Below are 24,543 nucleotides of genomic sequence, written 5' to 3'. Positions count from 1 at the left end.
CAGAAGATAATTAAAATATCAAGTCAGTAAACTTAATCAACTACCCATAATTAACTATCGTCATTGTTTTGGGGTCCAGTTTTGACTGTCTCTCTTTTTAGAGGGCAATTTCTTTACCAGAAATTTACTTTACTTCCCTAAGGTACTTTAAATGTTAATGCTTTTCAAAACACACAGAAGTGGTTACAGATAAACAAGTGTTCTCTGTCTGTTGTGGAAAAACCAAAAAAGCAAAATAATCAAGAATCTTTTAGGATAAACATTAGTCATTATAATAGGATAGCAAGAAAATAATCCTTCTCATGGAGATGATCATTTCTATTCATCATTTATGTAGATGGCTTTTTTCTCCCTCTAAACCACAAGTGTTCTGAGCTGGATTTTAGATTATGTCTAAACCATTCTGATATTTTCCAAAGCACTTATTAACATTTATTTACTGTTTAAGTTCAATAAATATTTGTTAAAATGTATTAAGTATCCAGAGAAAATTATATGGAAATAAACGTGTAATATAAAAAAACCTTAAGTATTTTTAATGATAGAGCTAAGATAATGCAGAGAATAATATGTCTTAGATACTATATTAAAAGTGGATTTTCGGGATCCCTGGGTGGCGCAGCGGTTTAGCGCCTGCCTTTGGCCCAGGGCGCGATCCTGGAGACCCGGGATCGAATCCCACGTCGGGCTCCCGGTGCATGGAGCCTGCTTCTCCCTCTGCCTGTGTCTCTGACTCTCTCTCTCTCTCATTCTGTGTGACTATCATAAATAAATAAAAAATAAAATAAAAAATTAAAAAAAAAAAAAATAAAAGTGGATTTTCTTTTCTTTTCTTTTTTTTTTGAGAAGGGAGGGAGTAGAAAAACATGGGACAATTTATATAATTACCTTATTGCTAATCTTTTTTTTCCCCCCTTATTGTTAATCTTTTAAGAACATGTTTAGTATATTGTAAAATAGCACTATAACTTCCCAGGGCAAGAAACTTTTAAAAAATTTTATTATTTATTATTTATTTTATTATTTTTAAATGTATTATTATTTAAAGTTTCTTAAGTAAAAAAAAAAAAAAAGAACTATTGCAAAGTATCAATACTTCAAAGCCCATGGTAAAACAGGAAAAAAGAGATAATGCCTTTTGTTCTAACACAACACTCTCTCCACTGTCCTCTTCACTCAATTTGTATTTACCTTCTCTGTTTTTATTTAATTAATTTATTTTTAAAAAGATTTTACTCATTTATTTGAGAAAGCACAAGCACAAGCAGGGAGTGCAGCAGTGGGAAAGGGTGAACCAAAGTCTTCACTGAGCAGAGAGCCCAATGTGGGGCTCGATCCCAGGACCCTATGATCATGATCTGAGCCCAAAGCAGACACTCAACTGACTCAGCCACCCAGGCGCCCCTTCTTTTTGTCTTTAAAACTTCATCCTGTGTCAGGGGTCAGGGTTTCATATTTGACCCCTCTGCCTGGAACTCTTCCTCATACCAGCTTATTTGTCCAAATCTTTATTGTCTTCAAGTTAAAATCATATAAACTTTGGTTTTAGACTCTAAACTCTATTCTGTACAAATGATATTCTCAAGCTGACTTATTTAAATTGTTTAAAATATTTCAAACCAAGGGATCCCTGGATGGCTCAGCGGTTTAGCGCCTGCCTTCGGCCCGGGGCGTGATCCTGGGGTCCCGGGGTGGAGTCCCGCATCAGGCTCCTTGCGTGGAGCCTGCTTCTCCCCCTGCCTGTGTCTCTGCCTCTCTCTCTGTGTCTCTCATGAATAGATAAATAAAATCTTAAAAAAAAAAAAAATTCAAACTACATTTTGTCATTAGAAATAAACTCCTTACCTCTTTTTCCTTTCGGTCTATGGCATCGCGCTCAGCCTGCAACTGTACTTCTAGGGACAATTCTGCTTTAGCTTCTACAGCTCCACACTGTTTTTGGTCCTCTACCTTTAAATATAAGAATGTTTTCAAAACTTTAGGCATTAAATCCTGATTATCCACTTTAATTAGAGACACAGAAATTTCATTTCTCCAATTAGCAGCTGATATTCTACATGAGTGAATAATGAAATTTATAGATACTCACTTTTGAGTGCATTTTTATACAAATTCAAACAGGAATGTTTGACACTCTTAAAATACATTCCTCAGATAAAACAGACTATCCCTTGAACTGTTCCCTTCCTAACCTTCCTTTCCTGCTCTTCCTTGATTCATTCTTGCTTTCTACATTATAATGGGAATAGACTTCATTCCTTTTTAGTCTGGATAGAGCATCAAGCCTCAGCTGGTGTCCACTGCTTTTTCACGTGGCTATTATTCCATAGTCACAACCATTGTTAAAAGGATAATTAATTCATCTGGTTTAAACTAATCTTCCTTTCTCAGGAAAGGACTAAGGTCTTGTTAAAAGGATAATTGTTAAAAGGATACTCATTGTAAAAAAAAAAAAAAGGATACTCATTGTTAAAAAGAATAATTAATTCTTCTGGTTTAACTAATCTTCCTTTCTCAGGAAAGGACTAAGGTGTTAGTCTCAGGATTAAGGTAGCAAATAACATCTGGAGATAAGAATAAACAGATATAGTTACAATGTCACTGAAGACATAAAGGTCTCTTTATGTTTTGTAATAATAACAACAAAAAGTCAGTAACAATTTTTTATTTAAAGGAACTGATGTTTATGTGACTAAGAGTAATCTGCATTAAAACATTTAATAAAATTAACATAAAGAAAATGCCACACCTTTTGAAAAGTGTCTGCACTAACAAGCAAGGCTTGCTCCAGTTCCCTTACTCTGAACTCCAATTTCTCGATTTCTTCATTCCGTTCTTGTATATCCCTCTGAAGCTGCTCTTTAGAGAGCAAAAGCTCACTGCACTTGTCTGTTTTTTCTTTCAGATGATTTGTTAACTGTTCAACCTGGAAATATAATAAGTAAATTGTAATTAAAAAAATTTCAACAAGCTAATTATCTATCCTCATTTCAAAAAGTATTTTCAGATCTTATGCTAATTTTATTTTTGACAAGGATAGCAATCATTGTCTCCAACTATAACGAAGTTTTCTAAGTTGACAAAACAAAGTGGTACTAACAAAACAAAAATAATACTGTTCTCATCAACCCTTTACAAAAAGTTGTTTCTCTTAAGACAAAGACTTTCTCCAGCTATGAGGACAGATAATTACATTGTTTTGAGATACTTACATTTTTGAATAATGTTGAAGTAAAAGCTGTATTGGTTACAACCACACTAAAATCTAATAGAAGTGACAAATTTGCAAACTATTGACTTACACTCTTATGTGAGATAAAATAACCTTAAAAAATCTTACATGGAATCTACTTTTCTTTCCACAAATGGTTAAAATTGATATATATATATATATATATATATATATATGTAAATACAATACTGAGGGGTCCTAAACACCACAGAAATAGGAAGGTTTAATATGGTCACTCAGAAAGCTTTTTCAGCCTATGTATTCCTGCAGCACAGAATAGAGATGGGAATGTGGAATGATGAGAGGAATCTGAACACTTCCATAAGTAATTCTGATAAGTAGGGTCCATTCAAGATAATGGCTCTGTGACGGAAGGATTCAGGAAGCATTAATAAGATAGTTTATGAAATTCATTCTCATCAAGAAAGGAGAGAAAATTTACTAAAAAAAAGAAGTGTGATGGTAAGAAAAAAAGGAATTCTAGCTTACTTCAGTGAGATACTTTAAGGAAATTATCTAAAATGATACCCTCAAAACATTAAAACAAACGCAAACTTATTTATAATTACATGTTCAAGGATGACAGTAACAAAGTCACTGAGAAATTTTTGACAATAATAGGTAGATTAAGATTTGAAGTACAGTCAAGGAAAAAAGATAACAAAGCAGCAAAATAGTACAATATACTGTTATAGTTAGATTGTTTTGATCTTGAGAAAATCAGAATCTGGGAAATCAGATTTGGTAAGGTAAAGACAAAACAAATGGATCACAACGTTCCAGGAAAAAAATCTAATATACATATCCCTGTTAGTTCAAGCTTTCCTGAATGAGGTAGGTCACAGTTTTCAAATATATGAAAATGAGTAACAGGAAATGACAAGAAGTTTAGACCTTTTTTTTTTTTTTTTTGAAATGTTTAGACCTTAAATATTCTTTTGAGTTTCAACAAATCTAGCTATTTTGCAAAAGCTGAAAATATACTAGGAATACGAGCAGTAACTACAAACTCTGTGGGGATTGATAACTTTCCTACTGCTCTAGTAGATAAGGCTATTTTATATCAGATTACTTCAATGAGAATGTAGAAAACACTTTACTATAATGAGTTTATAGACATTCTATGCTTCTTTGAAATTCTTTAAAGAGAAATGAAATCCAATTATTTGTATAGAAATTAAATACAATTAAGATTTTAAAAAAATTATTATTTCTGAAAACAATTTTATGTCTTCACTATGTAGCAGGCCAATACTCCTATGTGATGGGTTCCATTACAATTTCTATTTTAGAAGTGAGTAAACAAGTTTTAGAAAGTTTTAAAAAGTGACTTAGCCATTGTCATACAGCTGGTAAATGGCAGAGCCATGATTCAAACTTAATGCCAAGCAGAATTTCTTCGTAACCATTACAAGCCATTGTTAGCAATTTATGCAATAAGTCTTCTCTCATTCATGCAGTATTCATTTGGTAAATTTGGGGTTCTATGTTTCTATATGAGGAAATAGACAATTGGGATGAAAAAGTAGAAGCAGGAAGAGTGGTAAGGAGGCTACCAAAATCATCCAGGCAAACAGTGCCAGCTAGGATTTAAGGAGATGAATGAAAATGGAAAGAACAGGAAGATATAAGATGTAGTGCAACCTGATTCACTGATGGGGTGGAAGTGGGAATTGGGAAAAAGAGAGGAATCAAGGATGAATACTACACCTTAGCAATGAGGAAGGTGAAGATGGTATAATATTTACTAAAATGAAGAAGGAACATGTTTTATTCTTGTCTTTCTCTGGTGGGGGCTAGTTAGGAATCAAGAACTCTCTTTTGAGCATGTTCACTTTGAGACATCTAAATCGAGATATATAGTGAGCATCTGAGTATTCGAGCCTGGAGTTCAAAAGAGATGTCAGGGCTGGAGATTAATGCACAGTCCTTTACATGTAACTACCTGAAAGAGAGTGTTAATAGGAAAGAAGAAGGGGGCTCAAGACTAAGTCTTGGGGTACTCCACCATTTATTTTGGGTTGAGAAACAAAGATCAGAGAAAGAAACCAATGAAGTAGTTATGTCACAGAAGCCAAGAGAAGGAAGTGTTTAAAGAAGAAGGCTTTAATGAAAGCATCTGAATGGTTGTATAGGATGAAGACAGAGAGATGATTATTGGACAAAGACATCAGGCTGGTAACCTTTACAAGAATCATTTCAATGAAACAGAGGATATAAAATCTCCTTTAGATAGAGGGGTTGGAACTTTACTGCAGGAGACTGAGAAAAGAATGCAAGATGGGGAAGTAAAAAGTAAATACAGATAATTCTTTTGATTAGTTTTTTGGGAATGGGAATAGAGAAATAAAGTTTATTTAATTGGGCAATACTAGAAGATAAATTTCAATGTAAACAATTTTCAGAGTTTCAAGAACCTTTTATACTTTTCTGATTTTGAAGATTTACATATAATAAGAATAATTTCCTTTAAGTTTTTCACAATACACATCTTATTTATACTCAATATACAAATTACTGTAAGGCGGACAACACCAGTAAAGTTCTTACCTCTCTAGTTTGATGTTCATTGATAGGCTGGAATCGAGGTACAACCTTAAGTTGCTGTTCTAATTTCTGTATTTCCTGTTGGAATACATCTCTCTCATGTTCTCTATCAATGGCTTGCTCCTAAAGTTTAAACAACAGTAACAGAAGAAACAACATCTATTGAAGCTTTTATTTCTGCTACTTCCCTTTAGTTATACACACAGTTTTGTTTGAAGATAAAACAACTGATAACCACAGAATACCCTAAACCAAAAGGTTTACAAAGATAACATCTTTATATGGTACATAGCCTATCTGGATTCTTTAACAAAAATTTATGCATTTAAATATTATTTGAAGCACAACATTTCTAAAAACTCAAGTAATGTTCAATATAGAATGAAATAAAAATATTCACCCACAAGTGAGTTTACTTTTTCGGAACAAAAGAGGAATTTCAGTGTTAATTTAGTCATTAAAAAAAAAAAATAAGAGGGCAGCCCCGGTGGCTCAGCGGGTTGGTGCCACCTTCAGCCCAAGGGGTGGGGGGGATCCTGGAGACCCGGGATGGAGTTCCTTGTCGGGCTGGGCTCCCTGCGTGGAGCCTGTTTCTCCCTCTGCCTGTGTCTCTGCCAACCTCTCTCTATGTCTCTAATGAATAAATGAATACAATCTTTAAAAAAAAAAAAATAGGAGAACAAATTGGTTAGTAAATCAATTTCTTTCATCCTAATCTAGGTTTCATATCAAAATTATAAAATGTGTCAGAATCTGATTCTTTAATATATTAAGAGTATATCAGGGCTTAAATGAAAGCCCAAAGAGGAAAATCCATGTGAAAGTAGAGATTTAATAACATCTTGCAAGAGACTAATGACAGCATAACAACTGTTCCAGTCCCCCAGTCATTTTCAAAAGCACAGTTACTGTGTGTATTCTGTGGGTGAAAGAGTGTTGGCCAGTTAGGATCCTTGCCTGCACTGGCAGTTGATTAAAGGAACACTTGGACTAACTTCTTAACTCTGAATTTGGAAAGGCTAACTGTTAAGGGTTTATTCATAATCTGCTTGTACTGCTTTTAGCTGTGATAGGTGTATAATAAAAATCATTAGAATTTTTATTTAGAATACTTTTCAGTTAATTGGCAGAAAACACATATAGAGGAAAATGTTAGAATTTAAGGGCCTCTTCATAACTCAAAATTCACAACCTAGAGTAGCAGCAAGTAAGCATTCCACTGAAAAAAATCAATATTCAAGTTGAGAATACTTACATCTAAAAATTTTCTCATTTTTTCTAATTGCTTTTCCAGTGCCTGGTTTTGCTGTCGTAAATCCATTAGCTCAGCATTTTTTTCTTGTTCCAGCTCTATAAACCTACTGACTTGTTCCTCAACATCTATCTCTAGAGCTTTCACTTGTTTTTGAAGGTCATCGCGTACTTTTTCAGCTTGGCACTGTACTTCTAGTTTTTCCTTCATTAGTTTTTCTGTCTCCTGCAGTAATTCTGTTTACAAATATAAAAATATTCTAAGTTAAATCACAATTAAGATAGTGAAATCACCCATAACTATGCTCAAATTTTATCTTCATGATATAAGAAATTTGAGATTTCAAACTCATGGAAAAAAGGAAAATGTTCTTGTGAAAATATCAAAATAACATAAGCAAGCTAGTATCAAAAAATTATGTTGTAATACAACATACAAAAAGAATCATCCTGTCACTAAAAACAATACTTTCAAAATGCTAAAGCAAATGAACAAAAAAAACAAAAAATCCACTTTCACTACAAGGAAAAGAATAAAGTCTAATTAAATTTTTTAAGCACAGAAATAACTCACCTCAGGCAAAAATCAATTAATTCCAAACCAATAAAGTCACTTTTAAATGCATACACAATACACATGAAGATCAAATACTGTAAATTTTTAACCAAGCCAAGAGTTACAGGAAGAAAATACAACTACAATCAGAATTTCCTGTTAGTCTTTCTCCTTATTAGATCCATATTCCTGAGTTAGTCTTACATGCTCATACAATGTTTATCAAGAAAAAACTGACAAGTATGAGAGGCAGTATGGTGTAGTGCTTCAGAGCAGAGACTGTGAATTCAAATCCTAGCTCTGCCACTTATCTTCTATGTGATATTTAACATGATGTCCTCCAATTTCCTTATACATAAACTGGGGGGAGTAATAGTACTGATCTATAAGAGTTATTGTGGATCAAGCGAGTTAATATATCTAAAGAATAGTGCCTAGAATATGGTAAGCACTATATAAGTGTTAGCTATTAATATTAATAATATAAAAAGTATAAATAGCAAAGTAAAACAATTCTCTAATGAAAAAATAAAGGAAAATGACCAGAGAGTCTTTACACTAACCAGTCTGCCGACACCGTACTCAGGACTAGGAATCCATAGAAAATAGCTTTCCTTTTAAAACAGTATTGATTTAGAAGTTAATACAAGAGTAAATGAACCAGAAAGTCTCTTTACTTCACTAAATTTCATTGATCCTTTCGTTACCATCATCTTATATTTCCTGATTTAGAAAGAGCATTTTGAAGTTATAGGCTGCAAGAGTTTAAGTAAAAAATTCAAATGGTCGTAAGCTTTGTGGAAAAACAGATATAAGATGATGATCACTAAATCTGGGCTGTTAATTTCAAATAAAAATTGTTTTTGTATTTTATTGTAAGTAAAGTTTTTTGTTAAAGAGAAAAACCGTAAGTATGAAACACAACAGCAAAATTAGAGGTACGTTAGTTGGAAAAGTAGAGTATGCGATTGAAAATCCATGGGTCACCCAAATTTTGGAGTTGTAAGTTTACCACCCAAAGACTGGCCATGCAACTGTATAAACACACCTGCTCCAGGTGCTGCATCGACTGCAGCATTTACTAGTCCTATAAGAATAGAAAGAAAACACACACACAGAACAAAAATATAATTTACATGTCTATTTCCTAAAATAGGATAATACATATGTACAAATAAAAATGTCTGTAAACAGATCTTGTATGGTTTGCTGGGTCAAACAATGTTCTCAACCTAAAATCTATCTCATTTCCACTTCTAGTCATATTTATTAAGTGCTGCAGTTTGTACTTTTTTATTTGTAACATTTTGTTATTTTTTTGTACAATACTGTATTTGTACAATAGAGCGATTCTCAGCCAATGGAATGAACAAAATGCATAATTTTACTTTTAAAAAAATAATAAAATGGGATAATACATACACACAAAAGAAGTAAAAGCTGAAATCATTGGTAATATTTTCACTTGATCTTAGCCAAAAGGCCGAGAAGTGATTCCATTGGTAATATTTTGATGTCCCACTATTTCTTGAATATTTTACATGTATGATATATATACTTTGCACATTAAAAAGTCCAAATCTAAACCTGTGTTAAACAAATCTGAACACCAGAAACAACTGCACCATATTACAAAAATGTATGCTGTATTTCTAAATTGGTAAAATTCAACTGATGAAACTATACATTTATAATTCTAACTGCATGTGTAATATAAAAGTGAGAATATATGAAAAATAATTTAAAGGTCCACTGTTATAATGACTGGCTTTTTATTGCCAAAAAACTAAGATATCGTGCTTACTTTCTCATTTAAGAAAAAGATTAAAGGTTATTTATAAATTGTATCTTCTTTGAACTCCTACACAGATTAAACCAGATGTCAGCCTGCTTCTAAGAGTCACTGACCTTTTCAATCTATTCTCTACAGGCTGGAATCTCCCCCGACCTGCTTGCTACTAGTATTGGGTCAGTTTTGTTAGTTATTCAATCGAAGTAAACATTTTTACTGCCTTTCTGCTATTAGAAGAACAATCTTACAGTTTAAAAAAGACCCTCCTCATTATATGCAGCTTTCTCTTAAGGCAGAAGTTTGAGCTATTTCCTGTTAAAATCTGCGAAAGCAAAGAAGAAAAATAAACCAAACACACCAACCCTGACTCCTCATGGTCGGCTACCAAAACATTTAGCAAAGCAGGAGATGGTTTTGTAATTTTTCAGTCCCTATATGAAATACACGAATAAAGGCAATGAAACGGAAAAGAACCATCTTGAACTTTTAAAATGTTTCCTATACAAAGTCTAAAAATACATACGTTGTTCAACTGGGCCTGCCTCTGCTTTCATAGCCTCCTTCTGTCGGGACAGTAATTCTCTTTCTTCTTGGATCTGCTGTTGCTCTGCTTCCAATTCCTGTAGTCTATTACCTGCACATAACAATTCCTGCTCCAGACGATCTATTATGTCAGTTTTTTCCTGAATTTGCCTTTCAAAAAGAGTTTTTTCGTCTGCATAACCATCAATGACACCTATAAGATAAAATTAATAGGGAATGGGATTATAACTCATTTCAAATCTTACCTTTTGGTGTTCTATAAATAATAAAAGGTGTACTGTTAGCAAAACTTCATTCCAACATATTAAATATTTTGAATGAATCTGCTGATGATAGTAGCAATTATGGTACATTCAATGCAACCTTTTTCTTAACCTTTGTGCCTAAATATGAAGTTCCTTTGAACTTTGTTACTTTGCTGTGCTAATGTATCACATCATGTAGGTGTAACACACTTTGTTACACAGATATAAACAGGTTCCTGGAAAGCTTAATATAAATCAGATGTTTGTAAACCAAATCACATTTTAAATATATCAGAGAAAGCTGGTATTTTAAGTGACACTAGAAGGCCAACACCCACAACAGTATGGAGAATATAAACAGTGTTTGCTAACAGTATGGAGGCATAAAGCCTGGCATCACCACTTAATGGTGACCCTGAACAATTTATTAACATCTTGTAGCTTCAGTCTTTTCATTGCTAACTTAGGAGACTTGATGTAGAGTAGTGGGATCATGGTACTAAATCACCATCATCTATTTCTATATCTTTCTAAAAATTTTAATGGTTTCGTAATTCTATTAAATTCTTTCCAATAATTAAAAATATACACAGTTTTTAAAATTGCCTGAGAAATTCTGAAGACAAATTCCAACTACATTTCAGTGGTCACTCTAAATTATGTAATGTCCAATCTGGCAATGTCCAAATCTGGCCTGCATCAAAAAAAATCTCTATTTTTAAACTTGAAATTTTTCCACCCTCAGTTGCTAAGGGCAGGTTGCTTACCCTCAGCCTTACTGAGCTCCACAGCCAGCTGTTCCCTGGCCCTGGACTCCTCATGAAGGCGCTCTCGCAATTCTTCTTGGCACTTAAGGGACTCTGTCACTTCTTGTTTCTGTCGAAATGACTCCCGCATCAACTCTGTCTGTGTAACTTTCGCATGTTCAAGCTAAACAAGGAGGGAAAGCATACATGAAGAAAGACAAAGTGTTGGGAATGCCAAGGTCATTCCCCACTAAAGCTTACAAAAATGATTTTAAAAATAAAAAAATAAAAAATAAAGACGTACTGTTTAACTCTAGACATTTACTATTTCTAGTGCATGCTGACATTAGTAGGTGGAAAAAGTCAGTATACAAGTAGATTTAGCCACATACAACTTTCTGTAAGAGATGTATTCTAATTTTATTAAACAAAAAAATGCCTCTTTTGGAAATAAACCATTTTATATAAATAGAAAGACATATAAAGTTAGTGACACAGAGGCTCTTGTATTTTCCGAAGAATTTTCTGTAATTGTAGTCTATGAAAAACTTAGTATCTTTTATATTTAACATTTATGGACTGTGGACTCCTGCTATACACTATGAGAAACTAATATATGATTAATATAGTAGCATCAATTAACAAAACTATAGTGGCACAACAAAATGAAATTATTATAAGCCACATATATAGTACTTAGTATATTAGAAAGATACTACCATGTTTTACGTTTAAAGCTTTTATTTCTGTCCATCTGTGAAACATCTATAGGACTCTATATGAATATTCAAATTTATTTTGAAAACCTGAGAATATAGAGGCATTACTCATAATTACACATACATACAGCCTCCTTAAAAGCTGTTATTGGCATGACTATATTCTTACACAATTTTTAAAAATGATAGTCAAATACATACTCAAGCCAAAGCTCTCAAAAAACAGTGATCACTGTTACCAATTCCATGAAATTATAGAGAAATGCTGTCCCTGCTTTAGTTTTCTGAACTTCTGACTACCAGCACCTGCTTATGTTTTTACTTTTAAGAGAAAGAGCACTCGAATGAGCAGGAGGTGGGGGTGGCGGGAGTTCAGTGGGGCAGAAGCAGAGGGGAAGGGAGAGAATCTTAAGTAGGCTTCACTCCCACCACACAGTGTGACATGGGGCCCCGAGATCATGACCTGAGCCGGAATCAAGAGGCAGATGCTTAAAAAACTGAGCTACTGAGGTGTCCCTGTTTTTATTTAAACAACAACCTGAGAAAAAACTGACCTCAAATGTTTCTAATACTTAGTCCTATAACATTAACACTGTTGAAAAAAACTTTAAAAAGCAGTTACCATATATATTAATGATAGGCTCACAATGTTGTAAGAATTTGTAAAATTATATATAGTACTTAGTATATTAGAAAGATATTACCATGTTTTACGTTTAAAGTATGAATCAAAAGTAATGGTTTCCAATTTACAGTCAAATATCAATAATGTATTATTAAATCATGATTTTTAAGAGTATTTTATTCTTAAAGACTTCTGCTCTTCATATCTTAGGATTTACCACAGCAAACAGATTTTAGAGATACTAAATAAAGATTTTTAAGTCAATTTCCAAAATATCTAGTATGCGATTATTCTTGTTTTATTTAACAGGATGTGTTAAATATTATTCGCAGCTTATTACTTGGGGATAATATGAATTTGCATTTAAGACTTGGATAGCGACATAGATCTTAAATCACAAAGTATTTCCTAAAATATCTGTGATATCCTTGTTACCTCAACAAAAATAAAGCTTTATGTATATAATTTTACTTTTGACTGGCAATAATATTTTCCTTTAAATGTAGATAACTAATATACACTGATTTTTACTATAAGAAACAGAACCATAAGTATAAACTAATTTATATATAGCTACTCTTCTGAATATAGCCACAGCCTATATTTTCAAAACATATCAATTGCTTCTACATAGGTAGATCTGTAGCTTTTTTCTATACATTACAAAATAGTTGTCTGGTAAATACATGAAATTTCTAAGAGTTCAAAGCTCTTATTAAGAGGGACAGGAGGGTTTTTTTTTTCCTTTTTCAAATTTACTATACAAACACAACAAGGCATTTAGCATTTATAACAAAATACTTGATTTAGATAAGAAAATTAAGTTTCTGCATCTAATGTTCTACTTCTTGACAAGATACAAAGCAGCCTTAAAGTATATTTAAATATTTACCATAAAACCAGAAGAAATAACTCAGTTTTACAAAACAAAAAAGTTAGAAGAATCAAATACAGTAAAGTTAGCAACCAAATTTCATTTATTATAGCAAATGGCACTTTACTGAAATAAGAGACTTCCTTCAAATGTTTATCTAAATCCTCTATATTTTTTTAATTTAATTTTTTTTATTTTTTTAAAGATTTCACATATTTATTGATGTATTTAACAGAAAGAGAGAGCGAGAGCACAAACAGGGGGAATGGCAGAGGGAGAGGGAGAGGGAGAAGCAGGCTCCCCACTGAGCAGGGAGCCGGACATGGGGTTCCATCCCAGGACCTTGAGATCATGACCTGAGCTGAAGGCAAGATGCTTAGCCGACTGAACTACCCAGGCACCCTAAATACTCTTTAAAAAGCCTCTTCTAACTGGTTAAGCTATGATTTATTCCTAATACATATATCTAATATTAACAATATGAAATACACACAAATTTATATTCAGTACTTTTAAATAAAAAACTTATCATTACATTAAAAGTATAGAGTATACATTAATAACTATATCACTTTAATACAAAAGTCTCAGGAGAGGTAACAAAAAACTATTCTGAAAACCATCTGGCCTGTTAAATATTAGCTAGTGTATTATAATTAAAGCCATGAAAGTCATAAAAAGTGTTGGATAACTTGTAGCTATACTGGATAACTTGTAGTGAATCATTCACAACATACTTACATGTTAAATAAACCAGAAATGCTAACTATGCTAAATACTCAACAATGTCTATAAAATACATTTCACATAAAAGGTAGAATACAGTATTTCCTCACAGGATTGGTGGGGATATTAAAAATAAGTTCCTTTATGAGTTAACAAGAAAATTAAAATTAGAATCCATATTTTCTTTTTCCTGGTCTTGAACTACAGCCAATATACCATATGATTTTAAACATCTCCTGACTGGCTCAATTGACTTAGCTGTTTTAAGTACTACAACACTCATTCCTTCATATATTATAATTTCATTTTTACTCAGGATTGAGATCACAAACATATAAAAGCAAGATTCTTAAGGACAAGCAAGATCTATTTAAACAGCTTGCCTGGCATGGAAAACTGTAATACTATCTCACTCTGCTTTCTGGAATAAGAAACATAGCCAAGTTGGGGCTCTGAGACCAAATTTAGCTCTTCAATACATTCAGGATAAATGAGTAGTAACACATGAAACAATAATAAAGCAGGATTCTATTCGATTTAGCCTTACTAAGGACATTTAAAGTTCATTTCTCATGATACAGTTTTTTTTTTTTTAATGATACAGGTTTTTTAACTGTATAAAAAACTGAAAGTATAAACAAAGTATAAGAAACTAGGTTTTTTATACTTACTGAATAAGGAGGGGTAGGCAGTGAAATTTTAGAAATAAGCTTTAATATGTGTCCATTTCTTTTATGAATAAAATGAAAAATAGAAGTATTAATTATTATAGAGTTATTTTCATCCAAATGTTCACATAGAGGAAAAGGATGTGGTAAAGGCACACGAGATTCAACCTCGTAAATGTCTTCATCTTGTTCTTCCAACCACGAGCCACTGAGTTTGAGAGTAGCCAAGTAGGTACCGTAAGAATCCATTCTAGTAGGTGCAGTTGCCAATTTTCCTCACTTGCTTTAACAGTTATTCTCTACATTAAAAAGTTCTTTTTAGTTTATCAAGATATACCATAGTGGTAGGAAAATGTCTTTTTAGTACCATCAAATAAGCATTAATTCATACAAATAAACAACAAAAGAAAAAAAACCCACAAATCTATTTTTAAAAAACTACATTTCCATTAGTTTTGATAAAAAAAAAAAAAACAGAAAACAAAAACAAAGACAACAAAAATAAAAGCAGGCAAATACCTTCTTAACCAGAATAATTAATTAAATCCTTAAAGAATGGAAAGATGAAAATACAAGTATCTAATTAGACGAGTCATAAAACTGCTTTCAGTAGCAGATATATCTGGAAATAAGTAAGCCTTCCAAACAGAACCTGGCAGGGAAGGTCAAGGAAATCTCCATAGTAGCAGTCTTGAGAAATGTAGTTGCAACATTATTTCCGTTCTTGCTGCTTCACTCAATTCAAAAGTAAAAGCTCTTCAACTGAGCTATTCAAATAGCCTCTCATGCTGAGCCAAAGGATTCTAGTCAGTGTCCCCTGAGGAAAAGGTCAGAACAGAGGGTGTGGTTTCATGTCTTTACCTATAGGTACTGACAGGTGGAATGTGAATTAATACGCCCACAAAAAAAGCTTGCCTAACAGGATCCAAGTTCCACGTCAGAGCTTTGAGAAGGGTATTTAGACAAGTTTATAATATTTCTAAGATAAGCTAGTATTTTTCCATCCTATTAAAAATTTGTTTTAATTTGGGGCGCCTGGGTGGCTTAGTGGTTGATGTCTGCCTTTGGCTCAGGTCATAGTTCCAGGGTCCTGGGATGGAGTTCCACATCAGGCTGCCCACAGGGAGTCTGCTTCTCCCTCCGCCTATATCTCTGCCTCTCTCTCTGGGTCTCTCATAAATAAATAAAATCTTTAAAAAAATGTTTGAATTTGAAAATGTAAAATCAAGTAGGTTTGAGTCCACATTACCAAGTAGTTCTTAAAGTATATAGAATAATCATAATTATTTCTGGAATACTTAGTATTTCCTTTTGCTAGTTCCTTAAAATAATATTCTTTTCAGCAGTCACTAGAACTAAATACAGATAGTTCAGTTATAACCTATTTCCTCATTGAATTGTTTTCAGAGTGAATGTTAAGGGAAAAAATGCTCTTTAAAAAGCTGCATTATATGTAAGATGTTTGGTAATTATACCACTTAAGGTATCCTACAAACTCTGACTAAAACTCAAAAGTGCAAGTTGCATAGAATAGTCTTCTAGTAGCTCCAGAAATGTCGGCAGCAGTGAATAAACTAGACATATAGAATTTTAAAAGATGAACTTACTTTTTTTTTTTAACAACTTACTTTTTAATATCAAAAGAGTCTCAATAGTGAGAGTTGTTTCAAATACATGAAAAAGCTTAAAAAAAAAAAAAAAGAAAAAGCTTTCATTGTGGTGCCTTTTCTCTATCCAGTAACTAAATATCCTAAACCCATAAAACTAAAGCCTTTTATCTACTATGGAAAAACCCATACTAAATCAAGAGGGTGGTAGCAACAAAAATCCATTTTATAGCCACTTTCACTACACAAAATTGTTTATAAAGGAGCCAAACACTCAAAGCCTTCATAGTAGGTAATAAATTAGGGAAAAGTAAATAAAATTTTCTACAGAAAACCCAGAATCTACAGGTAAATGCTCTGAGGGGGAGGTGCAGCTGTCTATTTTAATACTGGATTGGACAATGACAAATTTCTGTTTATTACTTTTTTCAGTGTGAGCCCACCTGTTAGTCTGTGAAGAAGTCTTAATATCTGTACAAAATGGAGGCCTAACCCTATACTGGTTCAGCTACATCTGATTTTTCTGCATCTTCAGCAGATACAAAATTGTCCATATCCTAGCTGCTCAGCTTTATGAACGGACAGCATCCATGCTTACCATATCATATAACTCTCAAATTACTCTTTCCTGGCTCCCTCTGGAAATTATAGTTTATTTTGATAATCTAGTATACAATTTTTCTTATTTGAAGCAAAAACAAAACTCTGAGAGTAAGAAGTATCTCTTTATATACAGAAACATTCAGGTCAAGATAAGAACTAGCTACAATGAAGAGAAAAAAAAAAACGAGGGAGGTGAAAAAGACTCAAAAAACTAGCAGATTAAGATGATTTAGAATGAGGTAAACAGCCCTCATAACAACAGTATATGAACTGATGATGTATTATATTAATTCAGGTTCAAAAAAATGACCCTAAATTAAAATCTTGTTTACCCATTTTTGAAAGCATATTAAACTTGTTTCCATCCATTTAAGGCCAAAACTACAAGTGAGATGTATCACCTTCTAACTAGGAACATAGGTTAAGGTTAAGAAACTAATCACGGGGATACCTTGGTGGCTCAATGGTTGAGCATCTGCCTTTGGCTCAGGGTCCTGGGATCGAGTGCTGCATCAGGCTCCCCATAGGGAGCCTGCTTCTCCCTCTGCCTATGTCTCTGCCTCTCTCTCTCTCTGTGTGTCTCTTATGAATAAACAAAATCTTAAAAAAAAAAAAAAAAGACACTAAAAATAAATAAATAAATAAATAAAAGACACTAACCACAAACCAAACAGTAAAATTAGTGAGGGAAAGCGGAATTCAAAACAGCAATAAAGACGACTTAAGATAGGGGCAAATAGCTCCCCTAATAACAGTTGTATTAACTGACAGTATATTAATTAATGTTCAGACAGACTACCCTGCATTAGAATAATACAAATTGTATTCCATTTTATTTTAGAAAGCATATTAAACTTTTCACAATCAAAAGCAGTTAACGCAAAATGACTTCAATTTTTAGGAAGATACCCTTCTAATTATCCAGACTAGCTCATTTCCCAGGTTCCAGATAATCAAGATTTTAGTGCATATTTCGAAGGTTATTAACTTGGATTATAGAGCTGTTTCCCAAACTAAATAGCTTTACTTTAATCTTACAATGTCAAGATATTCAACCTTCTTCTCCCATAAACATTTCTCTCAAATTGTAAAACACTTTTGTTCCTCTTTTTTGGGTATTGATTTATTTACTTGTTTCTCTAGGTTATTTAATAGAGAGGCTGAATACTGGATGTAGTACTCTGACAGAGCCCTGAACAATGCTTATATATATATAAGCACACTGTGGGAAATATCTAATGGCAAAATGCATTTCAACACTTGGATTATGCTTAAAACTTAATGATAAATCTTAAACTGTTTCATCCTTTCTGAGAAAATACAGAAACACGCAGCTTAGGTTCCATTACTCTCAAAAATGATAATAAACTCATGAGAGTTATTTACAAAATCATTATTCTGTGGAAGTAAGTTCCTCATTAATTTTTCCGAGGCCTAAAGGTATCTCTTGATAGTACCTGAGTTCTGGAAAGCTTTAGTTGCTGAAAAACTACTCCCACGAACAGACTGAATTCTTTTTCTACCTGATTCAAAAATGAAGAATCTGAAACCATACTCTCAAAGATAACTTTTCTGCAGAACCACAAAGAGACTACTGAATACAGATTATGTTAAAGAGATTATCTTTCTAAGGGTGTGCAGGTGGTCTCTAAGCACTTTTCCTCATATTACAATAAAAGCTCTCCTAATCAACAGGAATCTGTAATAGTTTGAATATAAGCCTAATTTTTATGGTAGCCTCTCTGGGCAAATGTTAAATATAATTCATCAATAATAAGTGTATCATTACATGGATTTGGACATTCTATAGGGCAAATCACTTGTCAAATCAAACACATAAAGTAAAATATTTTTAATAGATATTATGAAATCAGTCTATAAGATAGATACCCTGATACTTTGTAATGAAAATGCTCACTAGTTCTTTTATTGAAGCAGAATGTATCTATAGAAACTAAAGCAAACTAAACCTTAAAATGAAGTACAAGGCTTAATCATACATCTTCTACTAAAATCACACAACATATAAATCCACACCATTAAAAAAGAAAGAACCTTGAATATTTGACATTTACTTAGACTAGGGAGACTTCAATGAACTCCTCCTCCATCTCAAACATAAGCCCACAATAACCTGCAATAACTGTTGGGGATTTACCCCAAAGATACAGATGCAGTGAAACGCCGGGACACCTGCACCCCGATGTTTATAGCAGCAATGGCCACGATAGCCGAACTGTGGAAGGAGCCTCGGTGTCCAACGAAAGATGAATGGATAAAGAAGATGTGGTTTATGTATACAATGGAATATTACTCAGCTATTAGAAATGACAAATACCCACCATTTGCTTCAACGTGGATAGAACTGGAGGGTATTATGCTGAGTGAAGTAAGTCAGTCGGAGAAGCACAAACATTATATGTTCTCATTCATTTGGGGAATATAAATAATAGTGAAAGGGAATATAAGGGAAGGGAGAAGAAATGTGTGGGAAATATCAGAAAGGGAGACAGAACGTAAAGACTGCTAACTCTGGGAAACGAACTAGGGGTGGTAAAAGGGGAGGAGGGCGGAGGGTGGGAGTGAATGGGTGACGGGCACTGGGGGTTATTCTGTATGTTAGTAAATTGAACACCAATAAAAAATAAATTAAAAAATTAAAAAAAAATAACCTGCAATAATCTTTTTCTCCAATCTTAAATGAGGGAAGGTCTTCCTGATTCAAATGCCACACCTCCCACCTGTATTCTAGATTCCATCCTAACCTACTTCAAGGACCTGGCCTCCAGAGAGCCCATCCCTTCTGATCTGCAATCTTCAACTTCTCTATTGCTACTCAATGTACACTATTCTAACCTTAAAAAAACCTCTCCCCTTTTCAAGCTTTTCTTTACTACCTGTAAAGAAAACAGAACTGTCTCGATTTCTCCAATTCTCTGAATTTTGAATTCTCCTCTACCAATTCCATGACACTATTTTCATCAAGGTCACTGATGACACTCAAGTTGAAATATCCAATGGACACTAAATTCTCAGCAATTATGACTTTCCATAGTAAAGACAACTTTTGGAAAATCATTCTTTATCTGGCTTTTTATGACATTATTTTCTTGACTTTTTTTTCTTCCTCATTCTTGGTATCTTCTGTAGATGTACCTACCTTTATTCTCTTTTGAATGTAAGCATTTACAAACACAAAAAATAGCTCTGTACACACTCTAAAGACCATGGCTTCAAATATCTTAAAGGGAAGACAACTTCCAATCAGTTCTACTAAAACTCTAGACTCTAGTGAATATCTTTACTTGATGCCCCTTCTATGTATTTCAAACTCAGATTATCGAAAATTGAACTCATCACTCACTTCTTTTGCATCTCCTATCTCAGTAAATGAAACACACCAAGGATTTATGCTTGGTTTCCTCTCCTCTTCCTTATCCCCTATATCTGATCAGTCACACTAATTTCTATCAAATTCAGCTTCTTAAAAGTTTTAAAATCACTTCCCTCCTGCCTTAGATTGATCTCTATCACATTTTACCTGGAATATTCTAAATGTGTCTTGTTTCCCTACATTCAGCATCTCTCCTCACCATCTTCCTACCCATCTACCTATCACACTGTTGCCTGAGGAATCTAAAACAAAAATTTGGTATTATTATTTTCTCAACAAAAATATTTCAATGACTCTCCACACTTTATAGCATGAAGTTAAAACACCTTACCTTAGCCTACATGGGACTTTGACCTGTAACCAGAGGCTATTTCTCTGCTCTTACCTTCTACCAGTTTCCCACCTTCTATCCTGGATGTTTGTAACACAAAACTATCCACTATCCTCATACACATCATACTGGTTTACACTAATATGCTACACCCTTTGACTCAAATTTTCTTCTTGACCTACTACTTAGTCTACTTGTCTTTTAAGTCTTTACTTCCTTTCTTCTCATTTTCTCTTGAATTACAGTTTCACCTCCATTACTCTATCCAACTACTCTTGTAAGGTTACAAGTGACACCCCAGATTTCAAAATCTATTCCTTAGTCTGTGTATAACATGACCAGTCAGTAGTTAACTGACAAAGTGATTCATTCCTTTCATTTTCAAAGGGCAGAAAAAGTGGCAGTTAAAGAGCACAAACTTTGAAGCCAGACAGCCTGGTTCACATTCTTATTCCACTACCTAACTTGTATATCTGGGCAAGTAATTACTCTAACTGGTTTCTATGCTTCTGCTCTAGACTTCTCCACCCCCTCAGTCTATTTTTGACACAGTGGTCCAAATAATCCTTTTGAAAAATGTAAGTTAGATCAGTTACTCAAAAATCTCTAATGATCCAAAGGTGGAAACAATCTGTATATCCTCTAAATAAATTGTGGTACATCCATACAATAAAATACTCCTCAGCTATAAAAAGGGAAACTATTAGTACATGCAACAACATTGATGAACCTTACATGCACTCTAAGACAATGAAGCCAGATCCCAAAGAATACATAATGTGTTATTTCATTTACAACAGTCTGGTAAAAGTAGAACATCCTCCAGCTATAAAAGATGGTGGATAGAAAGCAACCAGTGGTTGCCAATGGCAGGAGGTAGAAGAAGGGCTAACTACAAAAGAGCAGCACCAGGGAGTCTTGGGGGATGGAACTATTCTATGCCATGTTTGTGGTGGTAGATATACATTCTATGCATCTGTCACAACTGATAGAACTACCCATATAAAGAGTGAAATTTACCATTTGTGAATTTTCAGAAAATGGGGACCTCAAAATGGAATAAAAGCTGTAACAAATGATTGTAACTGTATTAAAAGTGAGTAACAAAACCACATTGAAGAGGGTGAGGGAGAAGAGTTAACCTACTTTGAAAAACAGTAGTTTTGACTATATAAGGCTAAAGACAAAAAGTACTGTACATAAACATTGTACTCTAATAATGAGTACAATGAATAACTAATAATAATTATTGAATAACTCAATAATTTGTTCTTCACAGGGATATAGGCTAGCAATTGTGAAATTATTTTATGGGTATATATGGCTAAACAAACAAGTAAAAATACTGTAGATAGTGAAACCCTGGTTTCTCACTGATCGGGAACAAAGTTACAAAGGAAAAGGGGAAGGGTAGAATGAATGTTCTGGTACTGGATCAGAATTAGACGTAATGTATGAACTAACGTTTTTGCTATATATATATATATACACACACACACACACACATAAAGATACAGAAATAAATACATATCTGTATATATATATACCCACTATATTTTCAACAGTCTACTAATAGGACCTACGAGTCATGACTCTTTAGTAACAATGAGTTCATAGAGCATCCAGATGTTGGTTTCTAAATATCATTATCTGATAAGAGGACCCTAATTTCCTTAGAGGAATGTTAGATTCTAGGGCTAGGGCAGAAATAACACAAGATGGGTTTGGAGCCTCTGATAGTTACACTTACAATGCTCAAAAAAGCAAGCACTCTGATAGTTACACTTATAGTGCTCAAAAAAGCAAGCACTTCAAAAAGGCACAAGAGCCAACCTGAAGGAGTCCTCAATGCCAAAGCTGGAACAGAACCAATTACTATAGTACTGAATTATAACCCACTGAGAAAAATAAATAGCCATGAGTCCATATGGATCCTGATTTTATTTGTGTGTGTGTGTGTGTGTGTGTGTGTGTGTGTATATATATATATATATATATATATATATATATTAATTATATATTTTAAAGATTCTATTTATTCATGAGAGACACAGAAAGAGAGGCCGTGACATTGGCACAGGGAGAAGCAGGCTCCCTGTGGGGAGCCTGACACAGGACTCAATTCCAGGACCCCGGGATCACGACCTGAGCCAAAGGCAGACACTCAACCACTGAGCCACCCAGGTGCCCCATGGATTCTGGTTATAAATGTGAGTGAAAAACTAGCTCTTTCAGAATAATAAAAGAAGGAATGAGGAAAATAGAAAATCGCCATTAGAATACCACAGTAATAACTGTACAGACAAGATCTACCAATAAATGCTAAAGTTACTGGGTGAAAGTTTAAGGAGAAACAAGATATTTGCAGAATCTCAAAGTACCTCCTCCAAGGTATGTAATTACAAAGGTTAAAACAGTAATAGTATAGTAGAGAAACCCAGAAGATACCACAAGAAATCAAGATTAACATTACCAAAAAAAAAAAAAAAAAAAAGATTAACATCACCATTAATAAGATATGTAACATCATGTGCCTTCTGGTATGATACTGATTAGGGCACATCACTTTTGTGGTATTCTTGTAAAAAATGTGTAAGTTTCATGCAATCATAAAAAAATATCAGACAAATCCAAATTGAGGGACATTCTATAAGTTAACTAGCCAGTCCTTTCTAAGTGTCAAGGTCATAAAACACAAAGACTCAGTTACTAACTGAAAAAAGAAAAGAGAGCTGAGGAAGACATGACAACTAAATGCAACTGGGACCCTGGAAAGGGAAAAGGAACTTAGTGGGAAATAGTGGCAAAATCCAAACGTTTCTATTTCAGGGTATAGTATTTTTTTTAAAGATTTTATTTATTTATTCATGAGATACACAGAGAGAAGGAGAGAGAGGCAGAGACACAACACAGGCAGAGGGAGAAGCAGGCTCCATGCAGGGAGCCCGATGTGGGACTCGATCCCGGGACTCCAGGATCGTGCCCTGGGCCAAAGGCAGGCGCTAAACAGCTCAGCCACCAGGGATCCCCAGGTTATAGTATTATACCAGTTTTACTTTCTAAGTTTTGATAATTATAATATGATTATGCAAGATGTTAGCATTAGGGGAAGGTGAATGAAACCCTTTGTACTATTTTATGACTTTTCTCTAAGTCTAAAATTATTTCAAAATATGAAGTAAAAAAAGTTGTACATGATGACTCCATCATATCTGATTAGGAATTAAATCCTAAATTCCATGTGATCTGGTTCCCAGGTACCACTCTGACCTCATCTCCCACTTTCCTCTCTCTTTGTTCCAGCCACACCGGCCTCTTTGTCAGCCACACAAAGAATAAGCACACAACCACTTCAGGGCCTTCACACTTGTTATTCCTTTGCCTAAAACATTCTTCCCCTACTTACTTATATGGCTGTCTCTCCTAATCTTACTTAGCAAATATGCTTGTCTATTACTTCATCAGAGAGGTCTTCCTTGATTTTTCTATATAAAATGTCCCCTTTCCCCATCACGCTCTATCTCCCTTTATTTTTTCTTTCTAGCAGATATCACCACCTGAACACTATATGTTTATGTATTGTTGGTCACCACCACTGAACTGTTGAGCTCTACAAGAGCAAGGATTTCGACTATTTTCTTTAATGCTATACTTTGTATGTAAAACAGTAATTATTATATAGTAGGTGCTTAGTAAAATAAGATGAATGAATGATTCATCTCAAGCATCGAGTCTTCCAATAAGCTTTACTTGGACCTACCTGACTCCAAAGTATGAAATGCTACTCTCTTTCTTAGTCTTAAGGTATGCTCTGCAGAGCTACTTATCTGGACTTCTCTGTCATTGCAAGCACAAGTAGACTACTAGCAGTGTCTCTCATTTCTGCTTTAGAATTTTTTTATAACAAGTGAAAAAAATTAAGATAAAAGGGAACTATACCATTATGAAGAATCAAATAATGACACATTAAAATGAAAATGGAATACAAGTTATTTCAGAAAGGTGATTACACATTCTGTATCAATCTAATGTACTGTTAAAAATATTTATCATGTTCAAGATAATTTTAGTTATTAATGAGAAT

General features: G+C 33.7%; 1 protein-coding gene across 13 annotated transcripts in view; it reads right to left on the bottom strand.

Moving 5' to 3' along the window:
• Positions 1–24,543, bottom strand: part of AKAP9 (A-kinase anchoring protein 9) — a 154,194-nt gene that overhangs the window by 37,201 nt on the left and 92,450 nt on the right. For 10 of the 13 annotated variants that reach the window (XM_025471391.3, XM_049093404.1, XM_049093401.1 and 7 more), the window contains 7 exons: positions 10,934–11,096; positions 9,902–10,114; positions 8,635–8,673; positions 7,035–7,267; positions 5,783–5,902; positions 2,750–2,926; positions 1,846–1,950 (listed from right to left, as the gene is read on the bottom strand). In XM_025471391.3, coding sequence (XP_025327176.1) covers positions 1,846–1,950; positions 2,750–2,926; positions 5,783–5,902; positions 7,035–7,267; positions 8,635–8,673; positions 9,902–10,114; positions 10,934–11,096 — 1,050 coding nt within the window. Of the gene's footprint in view, positions 1–1,845; positions 1,951–2,749; positions 2,927–5,782; positions 5,903–7,034; positions 7,268–8,634; positions 8,674–9,901; positions 10,115–10,933; positions 11,097–14,527; positions 14,884–24,543 lie in introns of those variants that run through there. The other 3 variants (XM_025471393.3, XM_025471394.3, XM_049093406.1) reach the window with 2 other exon arrangements.

Source organism: Canis lupus, chromosome 14 (genome assembly GCF_003254725.2).
Source record: "Canis lupus dingo isolate Sandy chromosome 14, ASM325472v2, whole genome shotgun sequence".
In the NCBI taxonomy this organism is placed as follows: domain Eukaryota; kingdom Metazoa; phylum Chordata; class Mammalia; order Carnivora; family Canidae; genus Canis; species Canis lupus.
This window is presented reverse-complemented; position numbering and strand designations above follow the sequence as displayed.